At 52.5% G+C, this 19,487-nt stretch overlaps 1 protein-coding gene across 1 annotated transcript in view; it reads left to right on the forward strand.

Moving 5' to 3' along the window:
• The window catches only part of secisbp2l (SECIS binding protein 2-like), a 121,834-nt gene that overhangs the window by 92,897 nt on the left and 9,450 nt on the right, over positions 1 to 19,487 (forward strand). The window contains exons 15-16 of the mRNA XM_072470250.1: positions 4,461 to 4,681; positions 4,774 to 4,928. Of these exons, the coding sequence (XP_072326351.1) occupies positions 4,461 to 4,681; positions 4,774 to 4,928 (376 nt within the window). The remainder of the gene's footprint in view (positions 1 to 4,460; positions 4,682 to 4,773; positions 4,929 to 19,487) is intronic.

Here is a 19,487-nt window from a genome sequence, read left to right on the forward strand (position 1 = left end):
GCGCTCGCTCTCTCTCTCGCGCTCGCTCTCTCTCTCGCGCTCGCTCTCTCTCTCGCGCTCGCTCTCTCTCTCGCGCTCGCTCTCTCTCTCGCGCTCGCTCTCGCGCTCGCGCTCGCTCTCTTGCGCTCTCTCTCGCGCTCGCTCGCTCGCGCTCGCTCTCTCTCTCTCTCGCGCTCGCTCTCTCTCTCTCGCGCTCGCTCTCTCTCTCGCGCTCGCTCTCTCTCTCTCTCGCGCTCGCTCTCTCTCTCTCGCGCTCGCTCTCTCTCGCGCTCGCTCTCTCTCGCGCTCGCTCTCTCTCGCGCTCGCTCTCTCTCGCGCTCGCTCTCTCTCGCGCTCGCTCTCTCTCGCGCTCGCTCTCTCTCGCGCTCGCTCTCTCTCGCGCTCGCTCTCTCTCGCGCTCGCTCTCTCTCGCGCTCGCTCTCTCTCGCGCTCGCTCTCTCTCGCGCTCGCTCTCTCTCGCGCTCGCTCTCTCTCGCGCTCGCTCTCTCTCGCGCTCGCTCTCTCTCGCGCTCGCTCTCTCTCGCGCTCGCTCTCTCTCGCGCTCGCTCTCTCTCGCGCTCGCTCTCTCTCGCGCTCGCTCTCTCTCGCGCTCGCTCTCTCTCGCGCTCGCTCTCTCTCGCGCTCGCTCTCTCTCGCGCTCGCTCTCTCTCGCGCTCGCTCTCTCTCGCGCTCGCTCTCTCTCGCGCTCGCTCTCTCTCGCGCTCGCTCTCTCTCGCGCTCGCTCTCTCTCGCGCTCGCTCGCTCTCTCGCGCTCGCTCGCTCTCTCGCGCTCGCTCGCTCTCTCTCGCGCTCTCGCTCTCGCGCTCGCTCTCTCTCTCTCGCGCTCGCTCTCTCTCTCTCGCGCTCGCTCTCTCTCTCACGCTCGCTCTCTCTCTCTCGCGCTCGCTCTCGCGCTCGCTCTCGCGCTCTCTCTCGCGCTCTCTCTCGCGCTCTCTCTCGCGCTCTCTCTCGCGCTCTCTCTCGCGCTCTCTCTCGCGCTCTCTCTCGCGCTCTCTCTCGCGCTCTCTCTCGCGCTCTCTCTCGCGCTCTCTCTCGCGCTCTCTCTCGCGCTCGCTCGCTCGCGCTCGCTCTCTCTCTCTCTCGCGCTCGCTCTCTCTCTCGCGCTCGCTCTCTCTCTCTCTCGCGCTCTCTCTCTCTCTCGCGCTCGCTCTCTCTCGCGCTCGCTCTCTCTCGCGCTCGCTCTCTCTCGCGCTCGCTCTCTCTCGCGCTCGCTCTCTCTCGCGCTCGCTCTCTCTCGCGCTCGCTCTCTCTCGCGCTCGCTCTCTCTCGCGCTCGCTCTCTCTCGCGCTCGCTCTCTCTCGCGCTCGCTCTCTCTCGCGCTCGCTCTCTCTCGCGCTCGCTCTCTCTCGCGCTCGCTCTCTCTCGCGCTCGCTCTCTCTCGCGCTCGCTCTCTCTCGCGCTCGCTCTCTCTCGCGCTCGCTCTCTCTCGCGCTCGCTCTCTCTCGCGCTCGCTCTCTCTCGCGCTCGCTCTCTCTCGCGCTCGCTCTCTCTCGCGCTCGCTCTCTCTCGCGCTCGCTCTCTCTCGCGCTCGCTCTCTCTCGCGCTCGCTCTCTCTCGCGCTCGCTCTCTCTCGCGCTCGCTCGCTCGTGCACGCTCTCTCTCTCGTGCTCGCTCTCGCGCTCGCTCTCTCTCTCGCGCTCGCTCTCTCTCTCGCGCTCGCTCTCTCTCTCGCGCTCGCTCTCTCTCTCGCGCTCGCTCTCTCTCTCGCGCTCGCTCTCTCTCTCGCGCTCGCTCTCTCTCTCGCGCTCGCTCTCTCTCTCGCGCTCGCTCTCTCTCTCGCGCTCGCTCTCTCTCTCGCGCTCGCTCTCGCGCTCGCTCTCGCGCTCGCTCTCTCGCTCGCTCGCTCTCTCTCTCGCGCTCGCTCTCTCTCTCGCGCTCGCTCTCTCTCTCGCGCTCGCTCTCTCTCTCGCGCTCGCTCTCTCTCTCGCGCTCGCTCTCTCTCTCGCGCTCGCTCTCTCTCTCGCGCTCGCTCTCTCTCTCGCGCTCGCTCTCTCTCTCGCGCTCGCTCTCTCTCTCGCGCTCGCTCTCTCTCTCGCGCTCGCTCTCTCTCTCGCGCTCGCTCTCTCTCTCGCGCTCGCTCTCTCTCTCGCGCTCGCTCTCTCTCTCGCTCGCGCTCGCTCTCTCTCTCTCTCTCTCTCTCGCGCTCGCTCTCTCTCTCGCGCTCGCTCTCTCTCGCGCTCGCTCTCTCTCTCTCTCTCGCGCTCGCTCTCTCTCTCTCTCTCGCGCTCTCTCTCGCGCTCTCTCTCGCGCTCGCTCTCGCGCTCGCTCTCTCTCGCTCGCTCTCTCTCTCTCGCGCTCGCTCTCTCTCTCTCGCGCTCGCTCTCTCTCTCTCGCGCTCGCTCTCTCTCTCGCGCTCGCTCTCTCTCGCGCTCGCTCTCTCTCGCGCTCGCTCTCTCTCGCGCTCGCTCTCTCTCGCGCTCGCTCTCTCTCGCGCTCGCTCTCTCTCGCGCTCGCTCTCTCTCGCGCTCTCTCTCGCGCTCTCTCTCGCGCTCTCTCTCGCGCTCTCTCTCGCGCTCTCTCTCGCGCTCGCTCTCGCGCTCGCTCTCGCGCTCGCTCTCGCGCTCGCTCTCGCGCTCGCTCTCGCGCTCGCTCTCGCGCTCGCTCTCTCTCTCTCGCGCTCGCTCTCTCTCTCTCTCGCGCTCGCTCTCTCTCGCGCTCGCTCTCTCGCGCTCGCTCTCTCTCTCTCTCGCGCTCGCTCTCTCTCTCTCGCGCTCGCTCTCTCGCGCTCGCTCTCTCTCTCGCGCTCGCTCTCTCTCTCGCGCTCGCTCTCTCTCTCTAGCGCTCGCTCTCTCTCTCGCGCTCGCTCTCTCTCTCGCGCTCGCTCTCTCTCTCGCGCTCGCTCTCTCTCTCGCGCTCGCTCTCTCTCTCGCGCTCGCTCTCTCTCTCGCGCTCGCTCTCTCTCTCGCGCTCGCTCTCTCTCTCGCGCTCGCTCTCTCTCTCTCTCTCGCGCTCGCTCTCTCTCTCGCGCTCGCTCTCTCTCTCGCGCTCGCTCTCTCTCTCGCGCTCGCTCTCTCTCTCTCGCGCTCGCTCTCTCTCTCGCGCTCGCTCTCTCTCTCGCGCTCGCTCTCTCTCTCGCGCTCGCTCTCTCTCTCGCGCTCGCTCTCTCTCTCGCGCTCGCTCTCTCTCTCGCGCTCGCTCTCTCTCTCGCGCTCGCTCTCTCTCTCGCTCTCTCTCTCGCGCTCGCTCGCTCGCTCTCTCGCGCTCGCTCGCTCGCTCTCTCGCGCTCGCTCGCTCGCTCTCTCGCGCTCGCTCGCTCTCTCGCGCTCGCTCGCTCTCTCGCGCTCGCTCTCTCGCGCTCGCTCTCTCTCTCGCGCTCGCTCTCTCTCTCTCGCGCTCGCTCTCTCGCGCTCGCTCTCTCTCTCGCGCTCGCTCTCTCGCTCTCTCGCGCTCGCTCGCTCTCTCGCGCTCGCTCGCTCTCTCGCGCTCGCTCGCTCTCTCGCGCTCGCTCGCTCTCTCGCGCTCGCTCTCTCGCGCTCGCTCTCTCTCTCGCTCTCTCTCTCGCGCTCGCTCTCTCGCGCTCGCTCTCTCTCTCGCGCTCGCTCTCTCGCGCTCGCTCTCTCTCTCGCGCTCGCTCTCTCTCTCGCGCTCGCTCTCTCTCTCGCGCTCGCTCTCGCGCTCGCTCTCGCGCTCGCTCTCGCGCTCGCGCTCGCTCTCGCGCTCGCTCTCGCGCTCGCTCGCTCTCTCTCTCGCGCTCGCTCTCTCTCTCTCTCGCGTGTGTGCGTGTGCGTGTGTACGTGTGTGTACAAATTTAGGGTACCCAATTAATTTCTCCAATGTAGCGTGGCCAATCCACCTACCCTGCATATCGTTGGGTTGTGGGGGCGAAACCCACGCAAACACGGGGGGAATATGCAAACTCCACACACAGTGACCCAGAGCCGGGATCGAACCTGGGACCTCGGCGCTGTGAGGCTGCAGTGCTAACCCACTGCGCCACCGTACTGACCACTTGCATATGTAGTTAATGGCCATTAACCATTTGTAGGCTTCTCACACGCATTTTAATTGGCAATCATTTTGAAAGAATGTGTACTGATACAGATATCCAGTTGTTTGTGAATGTCCCACCATTGAAAAAGCTCATTAATATTGCTGAATCACAGGCAGCACAGTGGCGCCATGGTTAGCACTGCTGCCTCATGGCGCCGGTTCGATCCCGGCCCCGGGTCACTGTCCATGTGGAGTTTGCACATTCTCCCCGTGTCTGTGTGGGTCTCACCCCAACAATTCAAAAAGGTGTGCAGGGTAGGTGAATTGACCATGCTAAATTGCCTCTTAATTGGGAAATAAATAATTGGGTACTATAATTTTTTTTTTTTTTAAATGTTGAATGAACCACTAAGTCCCGAGAACAGTCTCAACTTTTTTTTTGATGTAATTTTATCAGCCCTGCAGTGCTAACACTTAAACCCTGTTTGAAAGTAATGTTGTTTTTGTTTTCTTTTTTATCCCTTTGCCAGATACTGTAACCAAGTTCTTAGTAAAGATATTGATGAATGTGTGACACTGTTGTTGCAAGAGCTTGTTTGTTTTCAAGAACAAATTTACCAGAAAGATCCAATCAAAGCCAAAATGAAGAGAAGGCTTGTCATGGGTCTGCGTGAAGTGACCAAGCATATGAAATTAAAAAAGATTAAATGCGTGATCATCTCGCCAAACTGTGAGAAAATTCAGTCAAAAGGTACAGTAGGCAGTATTTTCCTACGGTATTGTAGGCATGCAATGCTGAAATAATGTTTTGTCTAATTCATCGTTATTTTACTCTCCCCTCAGGTGGACTAGATGAAGCTTTGTACAATGTGATTGCCATGGCTCGTGAGCAAGAAATTCCTTTTGTTTTTGCTCTGGGGCGTAAAGCTCTTGGTCGTTGTGTGAATAAGCTTGTTCCTGTAAGTGTTGTGGGGATTTTCAACTACAGTGGAGCTGAGGTACGTTTTTGGATTTTCGGCTATGCCACTTCCATTTTAAGGATAGCACAAAAACTATACAGTGGAATTTGGTTCTAATGATTGACTTAGTCAGCCCTTTACTTGTTGGTTGCATCTTGCTGATTGCTACACATGGATCCATGCTTTTGCTAGTCGGCCAGTCCAAGGGAACACATTTGATTTACTGGGAAACACTAGTAGGATGCTGCAAAAAGCTAAATACAAGACAAATACACTAACCATGAATTTAAAACAGTTTTAAAGTATTCTTGAACTGTATCTAGCAAGTTGTCTGTGCGTGACATTTGTCGCTACCACCACATCGGGTTTGGATTGATCAGTTATTGAAGATTTAATTTTTTTAAATTATATGTCAGACTGAATAGTATGAACTGAGAAGTTTTTGATATCATCTCCGTGCTCTCAAAATGTAATTATTTCTGTTAGTGAAGATTAGAATGAGTTGTGCCAGGCTTTTAATATCCTGTGCATAGTATGGTCAGAAATAAGCTGACTCCATACAAATTGAAAGTCAAGTGAATTGCTGCAAGATCAAACTTTCATTAACAGTGCTGGAAAAGTTAACAATATAGCATACCGTCGTCAGCTGTCCCTCGATTTGAGGACGACGTATACTCGGCAACGCAGGATTCCGCCTTAGGCCTTCACGTGACTGAACAGGCCGATTCAGGGATCTTTGGGCACATAGGGCAGGATGCCCCATGAGGTTGTGAGCTCTGGAGAGCAGGATTTGTTTCTTTTTCTTACCTTTTCTGCCAGTATCCCAAGACATTGTGACTCAAAGCGTGATGCAGCTTGATGGACAAGTAGTTGCCAGTTTGAACTGTTGTTAGCCAGCTCGTCCCATTCATTAATGTCAATGCTGCCAGGCTTCAGGGAGAGCTTCAGAGTGTCTTTGAAGCATTCTCTTTGTCCTCCCCTGATACGTTGGCCATTTGAGAGTTCAGGAAAACAACAACTAGGGGGGAGGTAGGAAGAATTTTCTTTTCGCAACATTCACAGACCTGCCAAGCTTCTTGTATGTAGATTTGAGGAGATTGAGAGTGGCCTACAAATTGGCGATGACATTGTAATAATCCGCAAACTATAGATAATGTTCAGTTTAATTTTGGCATGGACGTGATTGAAATTAAAGAGCTTTCCATCCAGATGGTATTCAATACAGCCACCAGAGGGCAATTGATCTTTTGAGGTAAATATCCACTGTCGGGTAGTTTCACAGAATCACAGAAAAATACAGTGCAGAAAAGGTCCTTCGGCCCATCGAGTCTGCACCGCCGCATGAAAGGCCAGTCCTAATCCCATTTGCCAGCACTTCGCCCATAGCCTCGAATGTTTGTTTCTTTTTTTAAATTATTACGCCATTTATATAAACAACAAATGTACAAATAAGAACAAGAACAAACTGGTACAACATAGTAAATAATCAACACCCGCATCCCCCTGCCCTTCCCCCTCCTACCATCTGCCTTCCCCATTTTAATTCCCTTACTACTTCTCTCCGTCCCTCTGCTGACACCTCAATCCTCCTTTTTAAAAAAAAAAGTCAATGAAAGGCATCTACCTCCGGGCGAAGCCATCAACTGATCCTCTCAAGACCAACTTAATCTTTTCCAATCTCAGGAATTCCGCTAGGTCGCTCACCACACCCCCGATTTCAGTGGTTCCGAGTCCCTTCACCAAACAAAATTTGTCTCCTGGCTCTCGGAGGCAAAGGCCAAAACATCGGCCTCTCTTGCCCCCTGGACTCCTGGGTCTTCTGGCACCCCAAATATCGCTACCCCTGGGCTCGGGACCACCTTCACCCTCAACACCTCCGACATTATGTCTGTGAATCTCTGTCAGAACCCCTTCAGTTTCATGAATACTTTGGCAGTTGTCATACAATCTTGCTTTATCTCAGTGCAAATTTTGAAGGTGTCTGTTTCGGATCTCCCACCCAAGACAATTGTAATCATGTCATTATGAAGCAATAATAGAATTGTGATAACGTTTCTTGGACATCCAAATTTTTGCAGTTCAATCCATAGAGCCTCCACAATTTGATAAGTCAAATGCTTTGGATCATGATTGCGATGAAGGAGTTCCTGGTGGTGTTCTCAAACACCTTTTTGAAATTTTCTGGCAAAAGAGACCACTCCAAAGGTTCCTCTGGAAGGTCGGGCACAAGCAGTGGATGATTCAGGAGAATGAATGCCAAGACTTTTTCCTGCTATGCGGGAACTACCTCAATAGCTACCACAGAATTTATCTATCTCCCTTCTTGAAGATGGTTGAAATTGTCGCATTCCATAATTCTAGAGTTGGGAAAAGTTCTCTTTCTTCCCAAATCCATAGGATGGATGCCTAGAGTCTTGTGAGAAAATGTCTGCCAGCTTTGAAGATCTCCGCTTAATACCATTGAGACCAAAGGCTTTGTTGTTTTTCATTCACTTGATTGCCTGTCACAGCACTTTCATTGAGGTTCACCCATGGGTTCCACCACAAGGCACTAGGGAATAACCTGGAAAGTATCACTTGTCACTATGGATTCCTGGTGGAGAAGTTGTTTAAAATGTTCTTTCCAGTGGTGGCTGCTGACATTGTCATCGTTCAGAAGAGAAATGCCATGCTGTGACCAAAGGGGATTTAGTCCATTTAATGTTGACCCAAAGACTTCAAGAAAGCTTTGCATGTCACTACAACCAAGAAAGTACAACAGTGCCAATATTTCCTCAGGAAAATAAGGAAATTCTACATGTCCACATTGACTCTTACCAATTTTTACAGATGCACCATAGAAAACATCATATCTGGCTGCACCACAGCCTGGAATGTCAACTGCTCGGCCCAAAACCGTAAGAAACTACAGAGTTGTGAACACAGCCCAGTCCATCACACAAACTCCCCTCCCAACCATTGTCTCTGTCTACACCTCCCGTTGCCTTGAGAAAGTGGGCAGCATAATCAAAGACCCCTCACCCGAATTAGTTTCTCTTCCAACCTCTTCCATCGGGCAGGAGATACAAAAGTCTGAGAACGCACACGAACCGATTCAGAATCAGCTTCTTCCCCACTGCCACCAGACTCCTGAATGACCCTCTTATGGACTGAACTGATCTCTCCACTGAATAGTGCCACACTCCATATGCTTCATCCAGTGTCTATGACTATGGATTTACATTGTGCATTTATTGTATGTCCTATGTTTTTCTTGTATGGAACGATCAGTCCAGACTGGACGCAAAACAATACTTTTCACTACCTCGGTACACGTGACAACAAGTCCAATTCCCAAATGGTCAGCATTGGATCTCTCGGGTTCTCTTCCCACCACGTGTCCTTTATCTTCCTGATTTGCTAGAATACTGCCTCCTGAGTTGAGACTTTGCGTTGTTCTGCCAGACAATGAAAGCTGCTAGTTCTTGTTCCAGGAGGTAACCTATTTCTTCCCTGGTGTCGACTATACTCAACCAAAGTCTGGGCACAGGACTTTGGTACAATTGATCACCACAGGACTTGGCAGATGGACCCTGGTAGAAGCCTGCACATTACTTTGTTTAATGTGGGGACTTCGGACCTTGTCATTGTCCACAAATTGGTGATCAAAAAAGAAAGACGGTAGAAAGGGGAAAAAGCGACCGTGGATATCTAAGGAGGTGAGGGAGAGTATCAAATTGAAGGAAAAAACATACAAAGTGGCAAAAATTAGTGGGAGACTAGAGGACTGGGAAGTCTTTAGGGGACAACAGAAAGCTACTAAAAAAGCCATAAAGAAGAGTAAGGTAGACTATGAAAGTAAACTGGCTCAGAACATAAAAGCAGATAGTAAAAGCTTCTACAAATATATAAGACAAAAAAGAGTGTCTAAGGTAAATATTGGTCCTTTGGAAGATGAGAAGGGAGATTTAATAATAGGAGATGGGGAAATGACTGAGGAGCTGAACAGGTTTTTTGGGTCAGTCTTCACAGTGGAGGACACAAATAACATGCCAGTGACTGATGGAAATAAAGATATGATAGGTGAGGACCTTGAGATGATTGTAATCACTAAGGAGGCAGTATTGGGCAAGCTAATGGGGCTAAAGGTAGACCAGTCTCCTGGCCCTGATGGGATGCATCCCAGAGTGTTAAAAGAGATGGCTAGGGAAATTGTAAACGCACTAGTGATAATTTATCAAAATTCACTAGACTCTGGGGTGGTCCCAGAGGATTGGAAAGTAGCAAACGTGACACCATTGTTTAAAAAAGGAGGTCGGCAGAAAGCGGGTAATTATAGGCCGGTAAGCTTAACTTCGGTTGTAGGGAAAATGCTGGAATCTATCATTAAGGAGGAAATAACGGGGCACCTGGAGGGAAATTGTCCCATTGGGCAGACGCAGCATGGGTTCACAAAGGGTAGGTCGTGTCTGACTAATTTGGTAGAATTTTTTGAGGACGTTACCAGTGCAGTAGATAACGGGGAGCCAATGGATGTGGTATATCTGGATTTCCAGAAAGCTTTTGACAAGGTGCCACACAAAAGGTTGCTGCATAAACTAAAGATGCATGGCATTGAGGGTAAAGTGGTAGCATGGGTAGAGGATTGGTTAACTAACAGAAAGCAGAGAGTGGGGATAAATGGGTGTTTCTCTGGTCGGCAACCTGTAACTAGTGGGGTCCCTTGAGGATCAGTGTTGGGCCCGCAGTTGTTCACAATTTACATAGGCGATTTGGAGTTGGGGACCAAGTGCAATGTGTCAAAGTTTGCAGACGACACTAAGATGAGTGGTAAAGCAAAAAGTGCAGAGGATACCGGAAGTCTGCAGAAGGATTTGGATAGGTTAGGTGAATGGGCTAGGGTCTGGCAGATGGAATTCAATGTTGCCAAGTGTGAGGCTATCCATTTTGGGAGGAATAACAGCAGAATGGATTATTATTTAAACGGTAAGATGTTAAAACATGCTGCTGGGAGGGACCTGGGTGTGCTAGTGCACGAGTTGCAAAAAGTTGGTGAGGTGCAACAGGTGATTAAGAAGGCTAATCGAGTTTTGTCTTTCATTGCTAGAGGGATGGAGTTCAAGACTAGTGAGGTTATGCTGCAATTGTATAGGGTGTTGGTGAGGCCGCATCTGGAGTATTGTGTTCAGTTTTGGTCTCCTTACCTGGGAAAGGACATATTGGCACTGGAGGGAGTGTAGAGGAGATTCACTAGGTTGATCCCAGAGTTGAGGGGATTAGATTATGACGATAGGTTGAGTAGACTGGGACTGTACTCATTGGAGTTTAGAAGGATGCGGGGGGATCTTATTGAAACATATTTTTTTTTTAAAAATGTTTTAATATATTTTATTCAAATTTTGGCCAACCATAACCGTACATTGTGTATCTTTTACACAGTAATATAACAATATAAATAACAGTGGCCAGTTTTTTAAACAAGAAATAAATAATATATAAACAACATCAAAATTAAAAAACAAAACTAAATGGCAACTGCCTTGTCCCAAATAAATACACTCCAAAAATACAATTCAGCAGTCCAGTATACAATTACCTATAACAACAACCTATACATATTATACTTCTACACTAACATCCCTGAGAGTCCTTCTGGTTCCCCCGCCCCCCCCCCCTCCCCCCCTGGGTTGCTGCTGCTGTCTTCTTCTTTTCCATTCCCTCTATCTTTCTGTGAAGTATTCGACGAACGGTTGCCACCGCCTGGTGAACCCTTGAGCCGATCCCCTTAGGACGAACTTAATCAGTTCCAGCTTTATAAACCCTGCCATGTCATTTATCCAGGTCTCCACACCCGGGGGCTTGGCTTCCTTCCACATCAACAGTATCCTGCACCGGGCTACTAGGGACGCAAAGGCCAAAACATCAGCCTCTCTCGCCTCCTGCACTCCCGGCTCTTCTGCAACCCCAAATATAGCCAACCCCCAGCTTGGTTCGACCTGGACCCCCACCACCTTCGAAAGCACCTTTGTCACCTCCACCCAAAACCCCTGTAGTGCCGGACATGACCAGAACATGTGGGTGTGATTCGCTGGGCTTCTCGAGCATCTCGCACACCTATCCTCTACTCCAAAAAATTTACTGAGCCGTGCTCCAGTCATATACGCCCTGTGTAACACCTTAAATTGTATCAGGCTTAGCCTGGCACACGAGGACGATGAGTTTACCCTACTTAGGGCATCAGCCCACAGCCCCTCCTCAACCTCCTCCCCCAGCTCTTCTTCCCATTTCCCTTTCAGCTCATCTACCATAATCTCCCCCTCGTCCCTCATTTCCCTATATATGTCTGATACCTTACCGTCCCCCATCATGTCTTTGAGATCACTCTGTCCTGCACCTCCTGCGTCGGGAGCTGCGGGAATTCCCTCACCTGTTGCCTCGCAAAAGCCCTCAGTTCCATATGCCGAAATGCATTCCCTTGGGGCAACCCATATTTTTCGGTCAGCGCTCCCAGACTTGCAAACGTCCCATCTACAAACAGATCTCTCAATTGTGTTACTCTTGCTCTTTGCCATGTTCCAAATCCCCCATCCATTCTCCCCGGAGCAAACCTATGGTTATTTCTTATCGGGGACCACACCGAGGCTCCCGTCTTTCCCCGAAGCCGTCTCCCCTGCCCCCAAATTTTCAGAGTAGCCACCACCACCGGGCTTGTGGTGTATTTCTTCGGTGAGAACGGCAACGGCGCCGTCACCATAGCTTGTAGGCTAGTCCCCCTGCAGGACGCCCTCTCCAATCTCTTCCACGCCGCTCCCTCCTCTTCTCCCATCCACTTACATACCATTGAGATATTGGCGGCCCAGTAGTACTCACTTAGGCTCGGTAGTGCCAGCCCCCCTCTATCCCTACTACGTTGCAAAAATCCCTTCCTCACTCTCGGGGTCTTCCCGGCCCCCACACAACTCATGATACTCTTCTCAATCCTTTTGAAAAAAGCCTTCGTGATCACCACCGGGAGGCACTGAAACACAAAGAGGAATCTCGGGAGGACCACCATTTTAACCGCCTGCATCCTCCCTGCCAGTGACAGGGATACCATGTTCCATCTCTTGAAGTCCTCCTCCATCTGTTCCACCAACCGCGTTAAATTTAACCTATGCAATGTACCCCAATTCTTGGCTATCTGGATCCCCAAGTAGCGAAAGTCCCTTGTTACCTTCCTCAGCGGTAAGTCCTCTATTTCTCTGCTCTGCTCCCCTGGATGCACCACAAACAACTCACTTTTCCCCATGTTCAGTTTATATCCTGAAAATTCTCCAAACTCCCCAAGTATCCGCATTATCTCTGGCATCCCCTCCGCCGGGTCCGCCACATACAACAACAAATCGTCCGCATACAGAGATACCCGGTGTTCTTCTCCTCCCCTGAGTACTCCCCTCCACTTCCTGGAACCCCTCAATGCTATTGCCAGGGGCTCAATCGCCAGTGCAAACAATAATGGGGACAGAGGACATCCCTGCCTCGTCCCTCTATGGAGTCGAAAATACGCAGACCCCCGTCCATTCGTGACCACGCTCGCCATCGGGGCCCTATACAGCAGCTGTACCCATCTAATATACTCATCTCCAAAGCCAAATCTCCTCAACACCTCCCACAAATAATCCCACTCCATTCTATCAAATGCTTTCTCGGCATCCATCGCCACCACTATCTCCGCTTCCCCCTCTGGTGGGGGCATCATCATTACCCCTAGCAGCCTCCGTATATTTGTATTCAGCTGTCTCCCCTTCACAAACCCAGTTTGGTCCTCGTGGACCACCCCCGGGACACAATCCTCTATCCTCATTGCCATTACCTTGGCCAGAATCTTAGCGTCTACGTTCAGGAGGGAAATAGGCCTATAGGACCCGCATTGCAGCGGGTCTTTTTCCTTCTTTAGGAGAAGCGATATCGTTGCCTCTGACATAGTCGGGGGCAGCTGTCCCCTTTCCCTCGCCTCATTAAAGGTTCTCATCAGTAGCGGGGCGAGCAAGTCCACATATTTCCTGTAAAATTCAACTGGGAATCCATCCGGTCCCGGGGCCTTCCCCGCCTGCATGCTCCTAATTCCTTTCACTACTTCCTCCATTTCGATCTGTGCTCCCAGTCCCACCCTCTCCTGCTCCTCCACCTTAGGAAATTCCAGCTGGTCCAGAAAACACATCATTCTCTCCTTCCCATCCGGGGGCTGAGCTTCATATAATCTTTCATAGAATGCCTTGAACACTCCATTCACTCTCTCTGCTCCCCGCTCCATCTCTCCCTCCTCATCCCTCACTCCCCCTATTTCCCTCGCTGCTCCGCTTTTCCTCAATTGGTGGGCCAGCAACCTGCTCGCCTTCTCCCCATATTCGTACTGTACACCCTGTGCCTTCCTCCACTGTGCCTCTGCAGTACCCGTTGTCAGCAAATCAAATTCTACGTGTAGCCTTTGCCTTTCCCTGTACAGTCCCTCCTCCGGTGCCTCCGCATATTGCCTGTCCACCCTCAAGTTCTTGCAGCAACCGCTCCCGTTCCCTACTCTCCTGCTTTCCTTTATGTGCCCTGACTGATATCAGCTCCCCTCTAACCACTGCCTTCAGTGCCTCCCAGACCACTCCCACCTGGACCTCCCCATTATCATTGAGTTCCAAGTACTTTTCAATACACCCCCTCACCCTTAGACACACCCCCTCATCCGCCATTAGTCCCATGTCCATTCTCCAGGGTGGACGCCGTTCTTTTTCCTCCCCTATCTCCAAATCCACCCAGTGTGGAGCGTGATCCGAAATAGCTATAGCCGTATACTCCGTCCCCCTCACCTTCGGGATCAACGCCCTTCCCAAAACAAAAAAGTCTATTCGCGAATAAACTTTGTGGACATAGGAGAAAAACGAAAACTCCTTACTCCTAGGTCTGCTAAATCTCCATGGGTCTACTCCTCCCATCTGCTCCATAAAGTCTTTAAGCACCTTGGCTGCTGCCGGCCTCCTTCCAGTCCTGGACCTCGATCTGTCCAGCCCTGGTTCCAGCACTGTGTTAAAATCTCCACCCATTACCAACTTCCCCACCTCTAGGTCCGGGATACGTCCTAACATGCGCCTCATAAAGTTGGCATCATCCCAGTTCGGGGCATATACGTTCACTAAGACCACCGCCTCCCCCTGTAATTTGCCACTCACCATCACGTATCTGCCCCCACTATCCGCCACTATGGTCTTTGCCTCAAACGTTACCCGCTTCCCCACTAGCATAGCCACCCCCCCTGTTTTTCGCATCTAGCCCCGAATGAAACACCTGCCCCACCCATCCTTTGCGTAGTCTAACCTGGTCTATCAGTTTCAAATGCGTCTCCTGTAACATAACCACATCTGCCTTAAGTTTCTTAAGGTGTGCGAGTACCCGTGCCCTCTATCAGCCCGTTCAGCCCTCTCACATTCCACGTGATCAGCCGGGTTGGGGGGGCTCTTTAACCCCCCCCCCCCCTTGTCGATTAGCCATCCCCTTTTATCCAGCTCCTCACCCGGTTCCCACGCAGCTGTGTCCCCCCCAGGCGGTGCCCTCCCGCCCTGCCCACCCCACCCCATACCAGCTCCCCCTTCTCCCCAGCAGCAGCAACCCAGCAAATCCCCCCTCCCCGCTAGATCCCCCATGTTGCTCCCAGAATCCCAGAAGTCAGCAAACTCTGGCCGACCTCGGCTTCCCCCCGTGACCTCGGCTCGCACCGTGCGACGCCCCCCCCCCTTCCTGCTTCCCTATTCCCGCCATAATTATCATAGCGCGGGAACAAAGCCCGCGCTTCCCTTTTGGCCCCGCCCCCAATGGCTAACGCCCCAGCTCCTCCACCTCCCTTCCTCCCTCCCCCACAACCTGTGGAAGAGAGAAAAGTTACCGGGTCGCAGGATTAACAACATAAAAATCATCTCTTCCCCCCCCTCTTCGCCCCCCATATTCGCCCCACCACTTTGTCTCAAACGTTCTTTTTTAATAACCCGCTTATTCCAATTTCTCTTCAACAATAAATGTCCACGCCTCATCCACCATTTCAAAGTAGTGGTGCTTCCCTTGATATGTGACCCACAGTCTTGCCGGCTGCATCATTCCAAATTTAATCTTCTTTTTATGAAGCACCGCCTTGGCCCGATTAAAGCTCGCCCTCCTTCTCGCCACCTCCGCACTCCAGTCTTGATAAACGCGGATCACCGCGTTCTCCCACCTACTGCTCCGAGTTTTCTTTGCCCATCTGAGGACCATTTCTCTGTCCTTAAAACGGAGGAATCTCACCACTATGGCTCTGGGAATTTCTCCTGCTCTCGGTCCTCGCGCCATCACTCGGTATGCTCCCTCCACCTCCAACGGACCCGTCGGGGCCTCCACTCCCATTAACGAGTGCAGCATCGTGCTCACATATGCCCCGACGTCCGCCCCTTCTGCACCTTCAGGAAGACCAAGAATCCTTAAATTCTTCCTCCTCGCATTATTCTCCAGCACCTCCAGCCTTTCCACACATCGTTTATGGTGTGCCTCGTGCATCTCCGTCTTCACCACCAGGCCCTGTATATCGTCCTCGTTCTCGGCAGCCTTTGCCTTCACGACCCGAAGCTCCCGCTCCTGGGTCTTTTGCTCATCTTTTAGCCCTTCAATCGCCTGTAATATCGGGGCCAACAGCTCCTTCTTCTTCTCCTTTTTAAGCTCTTCCACGCAGCGTTTCAAAAACTCGTGTTGTTCAGGGCCCCATATTAAACTGCCACCTTCCGACGCCATCTTGGTTTTTGCTTGCCTTCCTTGCCGCTGCTCTAAAGGATCCACCGCAATCCGGCCACTTTCCTCTCCTTTTTTCATCCGTATCCAGGGGGGATTCCCTTCTGGTTTACCGCACAGTACTTTTAGCCGTTAAAATTGCCGTTGGGGCTCTTATTAAGAGCCCAAAAGTCCGTTCCACCGGGAGCTGCCGAAACGTGCGACTTAGCTGGTCGACGCTGCACCCGGAACGAAACATATAAAATTATGAAGGGAATAGATAGGATAGATGCGGGCAGGTTGTTTCCACTGGTCGGGGAAAGTAGAACTAGGGGGCATAGCCTCAAAATAAGGGGAAGTAGATTTAGGACCGAGTTTAGGAGCAACTTCTTCACCCAAAGGGTTGTGAATCTCTGGAATTCCTTGCCCAGTGAAGCAGTTGAGGCGGCTCCTTTAAACGTTTTTAAGAAAAAGATAGATACATTTCTGAAGAATAAAGGGATTCGGGGATATGGTGTACGGGCCGGAGAGTGGAGCTGAGTCCACAAAGATCAGCCATGATCTCATTGAATGGGGGAGCAGGCTCGAGGGGCCAGATGGCCTACTCCTGTTCCTAGTTCTTATGTTTATCAGATTTTGGTGACATGTTAAACCGTGATGACTGGGGTCACATTGTTGCAGCAGCCGTCTTCTGGCTTCAGAGCTGGTGATACACACTTCCTTCACCTTTTCCAGTAAAGAGTTTTTGCATCACACGTTGGGCGCCATTCTCTGTTAAGATTTCTAAGTGTGGTGGCGAGCGGGAATTGCCGCAAACTTCCTGGCCCTTGGGTGAGTCCAGCAACGCTAATCAACATTAATTGGTCCAGTTAACGAGGCCCCACGGACCTCACGCCGCAAATGAAGGCTCGGCAGTCGAGACTGCACTCGCCAGCCTACCCGCTAACCAGGTCAAGCAGCATTTAAACAACTCTTGCATGGCCAACCCTAGTCCGCTCTCAACCATGACGCTGAGACAACCAGCCCCAAGGTTTGGAGACGCGCACCTGGAGAGGCTCCTAGATGTGGTAGAAGCCTTTCGCCCAAGGGTCCCAGAGTGTGAGCCACAGGGCAGCCAGTGCTGCCTGGGATGGTGGCAAAGTAGCACGGCTGTCAACTCGGGCAAAGTGACCAGGAGGACAGGCCTCCAGTGCCGCAAGAAGGTCAATGACCTACACCGGGCAGCACGGGTGAGTATACCCCCCCAAACCACCAACACCAATGTGAACCACACATGTGGTTAACAATGCTCTCTGTGCCTCCATGGTAGAAGCTCTCTCTCAATTGTTGGGAGAGGGCCCAGACCGGCAGAGGGCTGCTGGACATAAGAATCCTCACAACCTTTGAGGAACGGGCCCTGGAGGTTACGGGGATGGCCGAGAATAGGGCGGTCAACAATGCAGAGGTCTGCTCAAGCCGCAGAGGTGAGGATCCACCAGGCCCCACCCGGATGACCTGTCAAACATGAGTTGTTATTGCCATATAGATTGACCCATCCCTCCCACTGACCACGTGTGATGGCACCGGCCCATCATGGGTGGCCCCCTCCCATGAGACCACCTCTGAGAAGAGCTCCGAGGATGCCATCACATCTGTCATCCCTACCCTCCACCAGTGCAGATACACCCACTTCGGTGGGCAATGTTAGTGGACAGGCTTCTGAAGAACAGACTGGCGAGCACCACACAGTCGCCAACGCACATCAGGTGGAGGCAGTAACGACCATGCGAGACAGCAGACGGAGGGCTCCTGGATCCCAGGACCCAGCTGGGTTCCAGCCAGATGCTAAGCCTCTGGAGTAGGCTTACCCAGAGCTGATGCAGATGTTATGGCGCGGCCATGATATACAGAGGGACATGACAGCGACACTCCAGCTTGTCCATAGCCGATTGGAGGGGTCCCAGAGGCTACGGATGCAGGAGCTGTTGCTGGAAATGCGTAGCACCGAGGCCAACACTGCTAGGGTGGCAACCGCAGTGGAGAGCCTGGTGCACAACGTAAGCAGCATTAGTGGATGTGTCCAAGGCGTTGCGCAGGCAGTGTCGGCCAGGCCGAGAGCCTCGGTAGACTGTCCAATAAGGTAAGGAAGTGACCCCGTACCAGGCTGACCTTGATGAGGTGCTGCGGGACATTTCCCGCTCTCAGATTAGAATGGCCAAGGCAATGCGAAGCTCATCCCAGTCGCAGGTGGGCATTGCCAAGGCACTGCAGAGCATGGCCCAATCACGGAAGAGCATCAGCAAGTGCGTCGACACCGTGGTGCAGACCACGGGGAGCCGCAGGGCTGGCAGAGCCAGATGATGCAGGGGCAGCCGAGACTCGATCTGCGGCTCCTCCATCCCGAGATACCCCAGGGCCCTATGGGCACCAACCGGGAGGAGGGGGTGCTGGGTGGCAACCTGGAACCATGGAGTGGCACAGTGGCCACCAGCTCCCCCGAGTTCAACCCCTCTGGTGAGGCCACGCCTTGCGGAGAGCACTAGGAATAGGGCGGCATGTGCCGGGGTCCTCCGGCAAGGGTAGATGGGGGGTGGGTGTAAGGGGTGGAGTGTGCGTTGAAAGGGAGGGGGCATTGTGGGGTGTTTGGGGGAGGGGCAAAGGAGGGTGGGGATAGTGGGGCAGCACCATTAGGATAGTGGTGTGCACTTGTACGAAAAGTATTAAAATACCCTCACCACAATCAGAATGTGCCTTCGGCTCTTTGTTCTGCGATGCAGGCCGATCACCAATCCCATGCCCCCCACCTGAGACAACTGGCCGTGGACATGTGCCCAGGGCTGGAATCCTTCACCTGGGTGTTCGGAGGTTGGCTGTTGTGTCTGTGGTGCTGCCTCCCGCAGTGTTCAAGCAGTGACCATGCATCAAGGTATGATTGAGATGCTAGTCAATGAGCCCCACATGCTACATGGCACGCCCACCCATGGGGATTCACTTGGGATGTGTGAAGTGCGCACTTAATTACAATTGCCAATTCCCGATTAGCAATAGCCTTCAGCCGCACGTCAAGACACCTCCACGGTCAGTGGGAGTTGCAGGAACCAATTTAGCTGATGGAGTCCATGTAGCCACACGGCAGCGACGGATCTTGGACAAGTGCCTGGGAAGGGGGGGTGGATAGCGGCGGGCTAGGTGTTTGGAAGAATGAAGCGTTTTTGAAGGACAGGAGCCCCGATGTGGAGTGGCAATTCAGAGATGGAAGGAGTGGACAAAGGGGTTTGGAGAGGTGGAGGAGGCTGTATGTCCTGGTTAACTGAGAGAATAATGAAGGACGCACGGGGTTTATTGGTGACACACTGAACTCAAGAAATCATCCAGACCCCGAAGCTGAACACAGTAGCAGGAGAAGCCACTCAAAGAGAATTTTACAGGTCACTGGTTGAAAACTGCCCCAACTACACTGTGGCCCAGAGAGGCAAGGCAGTCCATGGCAGCGGCTTCTACATCAGTGGTTATATACTGCACTGCAGTGAAAATTTACCTCGAGAGAAAACAGAAAAAATGGCCAGCCGATCTTTGGGATTATTTTGGTGACCTTTTGGCAACCCATTCTACACCATCTTGCGACCCATCTGCGGGTCGCGACCCCCACTTTGAAAATCACTGTCTAAATGTTCCACTGATTACAGGTGTCCAATTTGAGCTTCTTGGGTTTATTCCTATACTTGTTTTTTATTATTTGACCAATTTGTTGTTTGGTTTATTACTTCATTTGTCTCGAGCCTGAACTCTAGCTTCACGAAAGTTGAGAGACATCTTTTTGGACCTTTTCTTCATATCTGTCTTATTACTCCCAACCAATAAGATCCTTAAATTTTTTTAATGATT

The sequence above is a fragment of the Scyliorhinus torazame genome, chromosome 12 (genome assembly GCF_047496885.1).
Source record: "Scyliorhinus torazame isolate Kashiwa2021f chromosome 12, sScyTor2.1, whole genome shotgun sequence".
NCBI classification, from domain to species: Eukaryota; Metazoa; Chordata; class Chondrichthyes; order Carcharhiniformes; family Scyliorhinidae; genus Scyliorhinus; species Scyliorhinus torazame.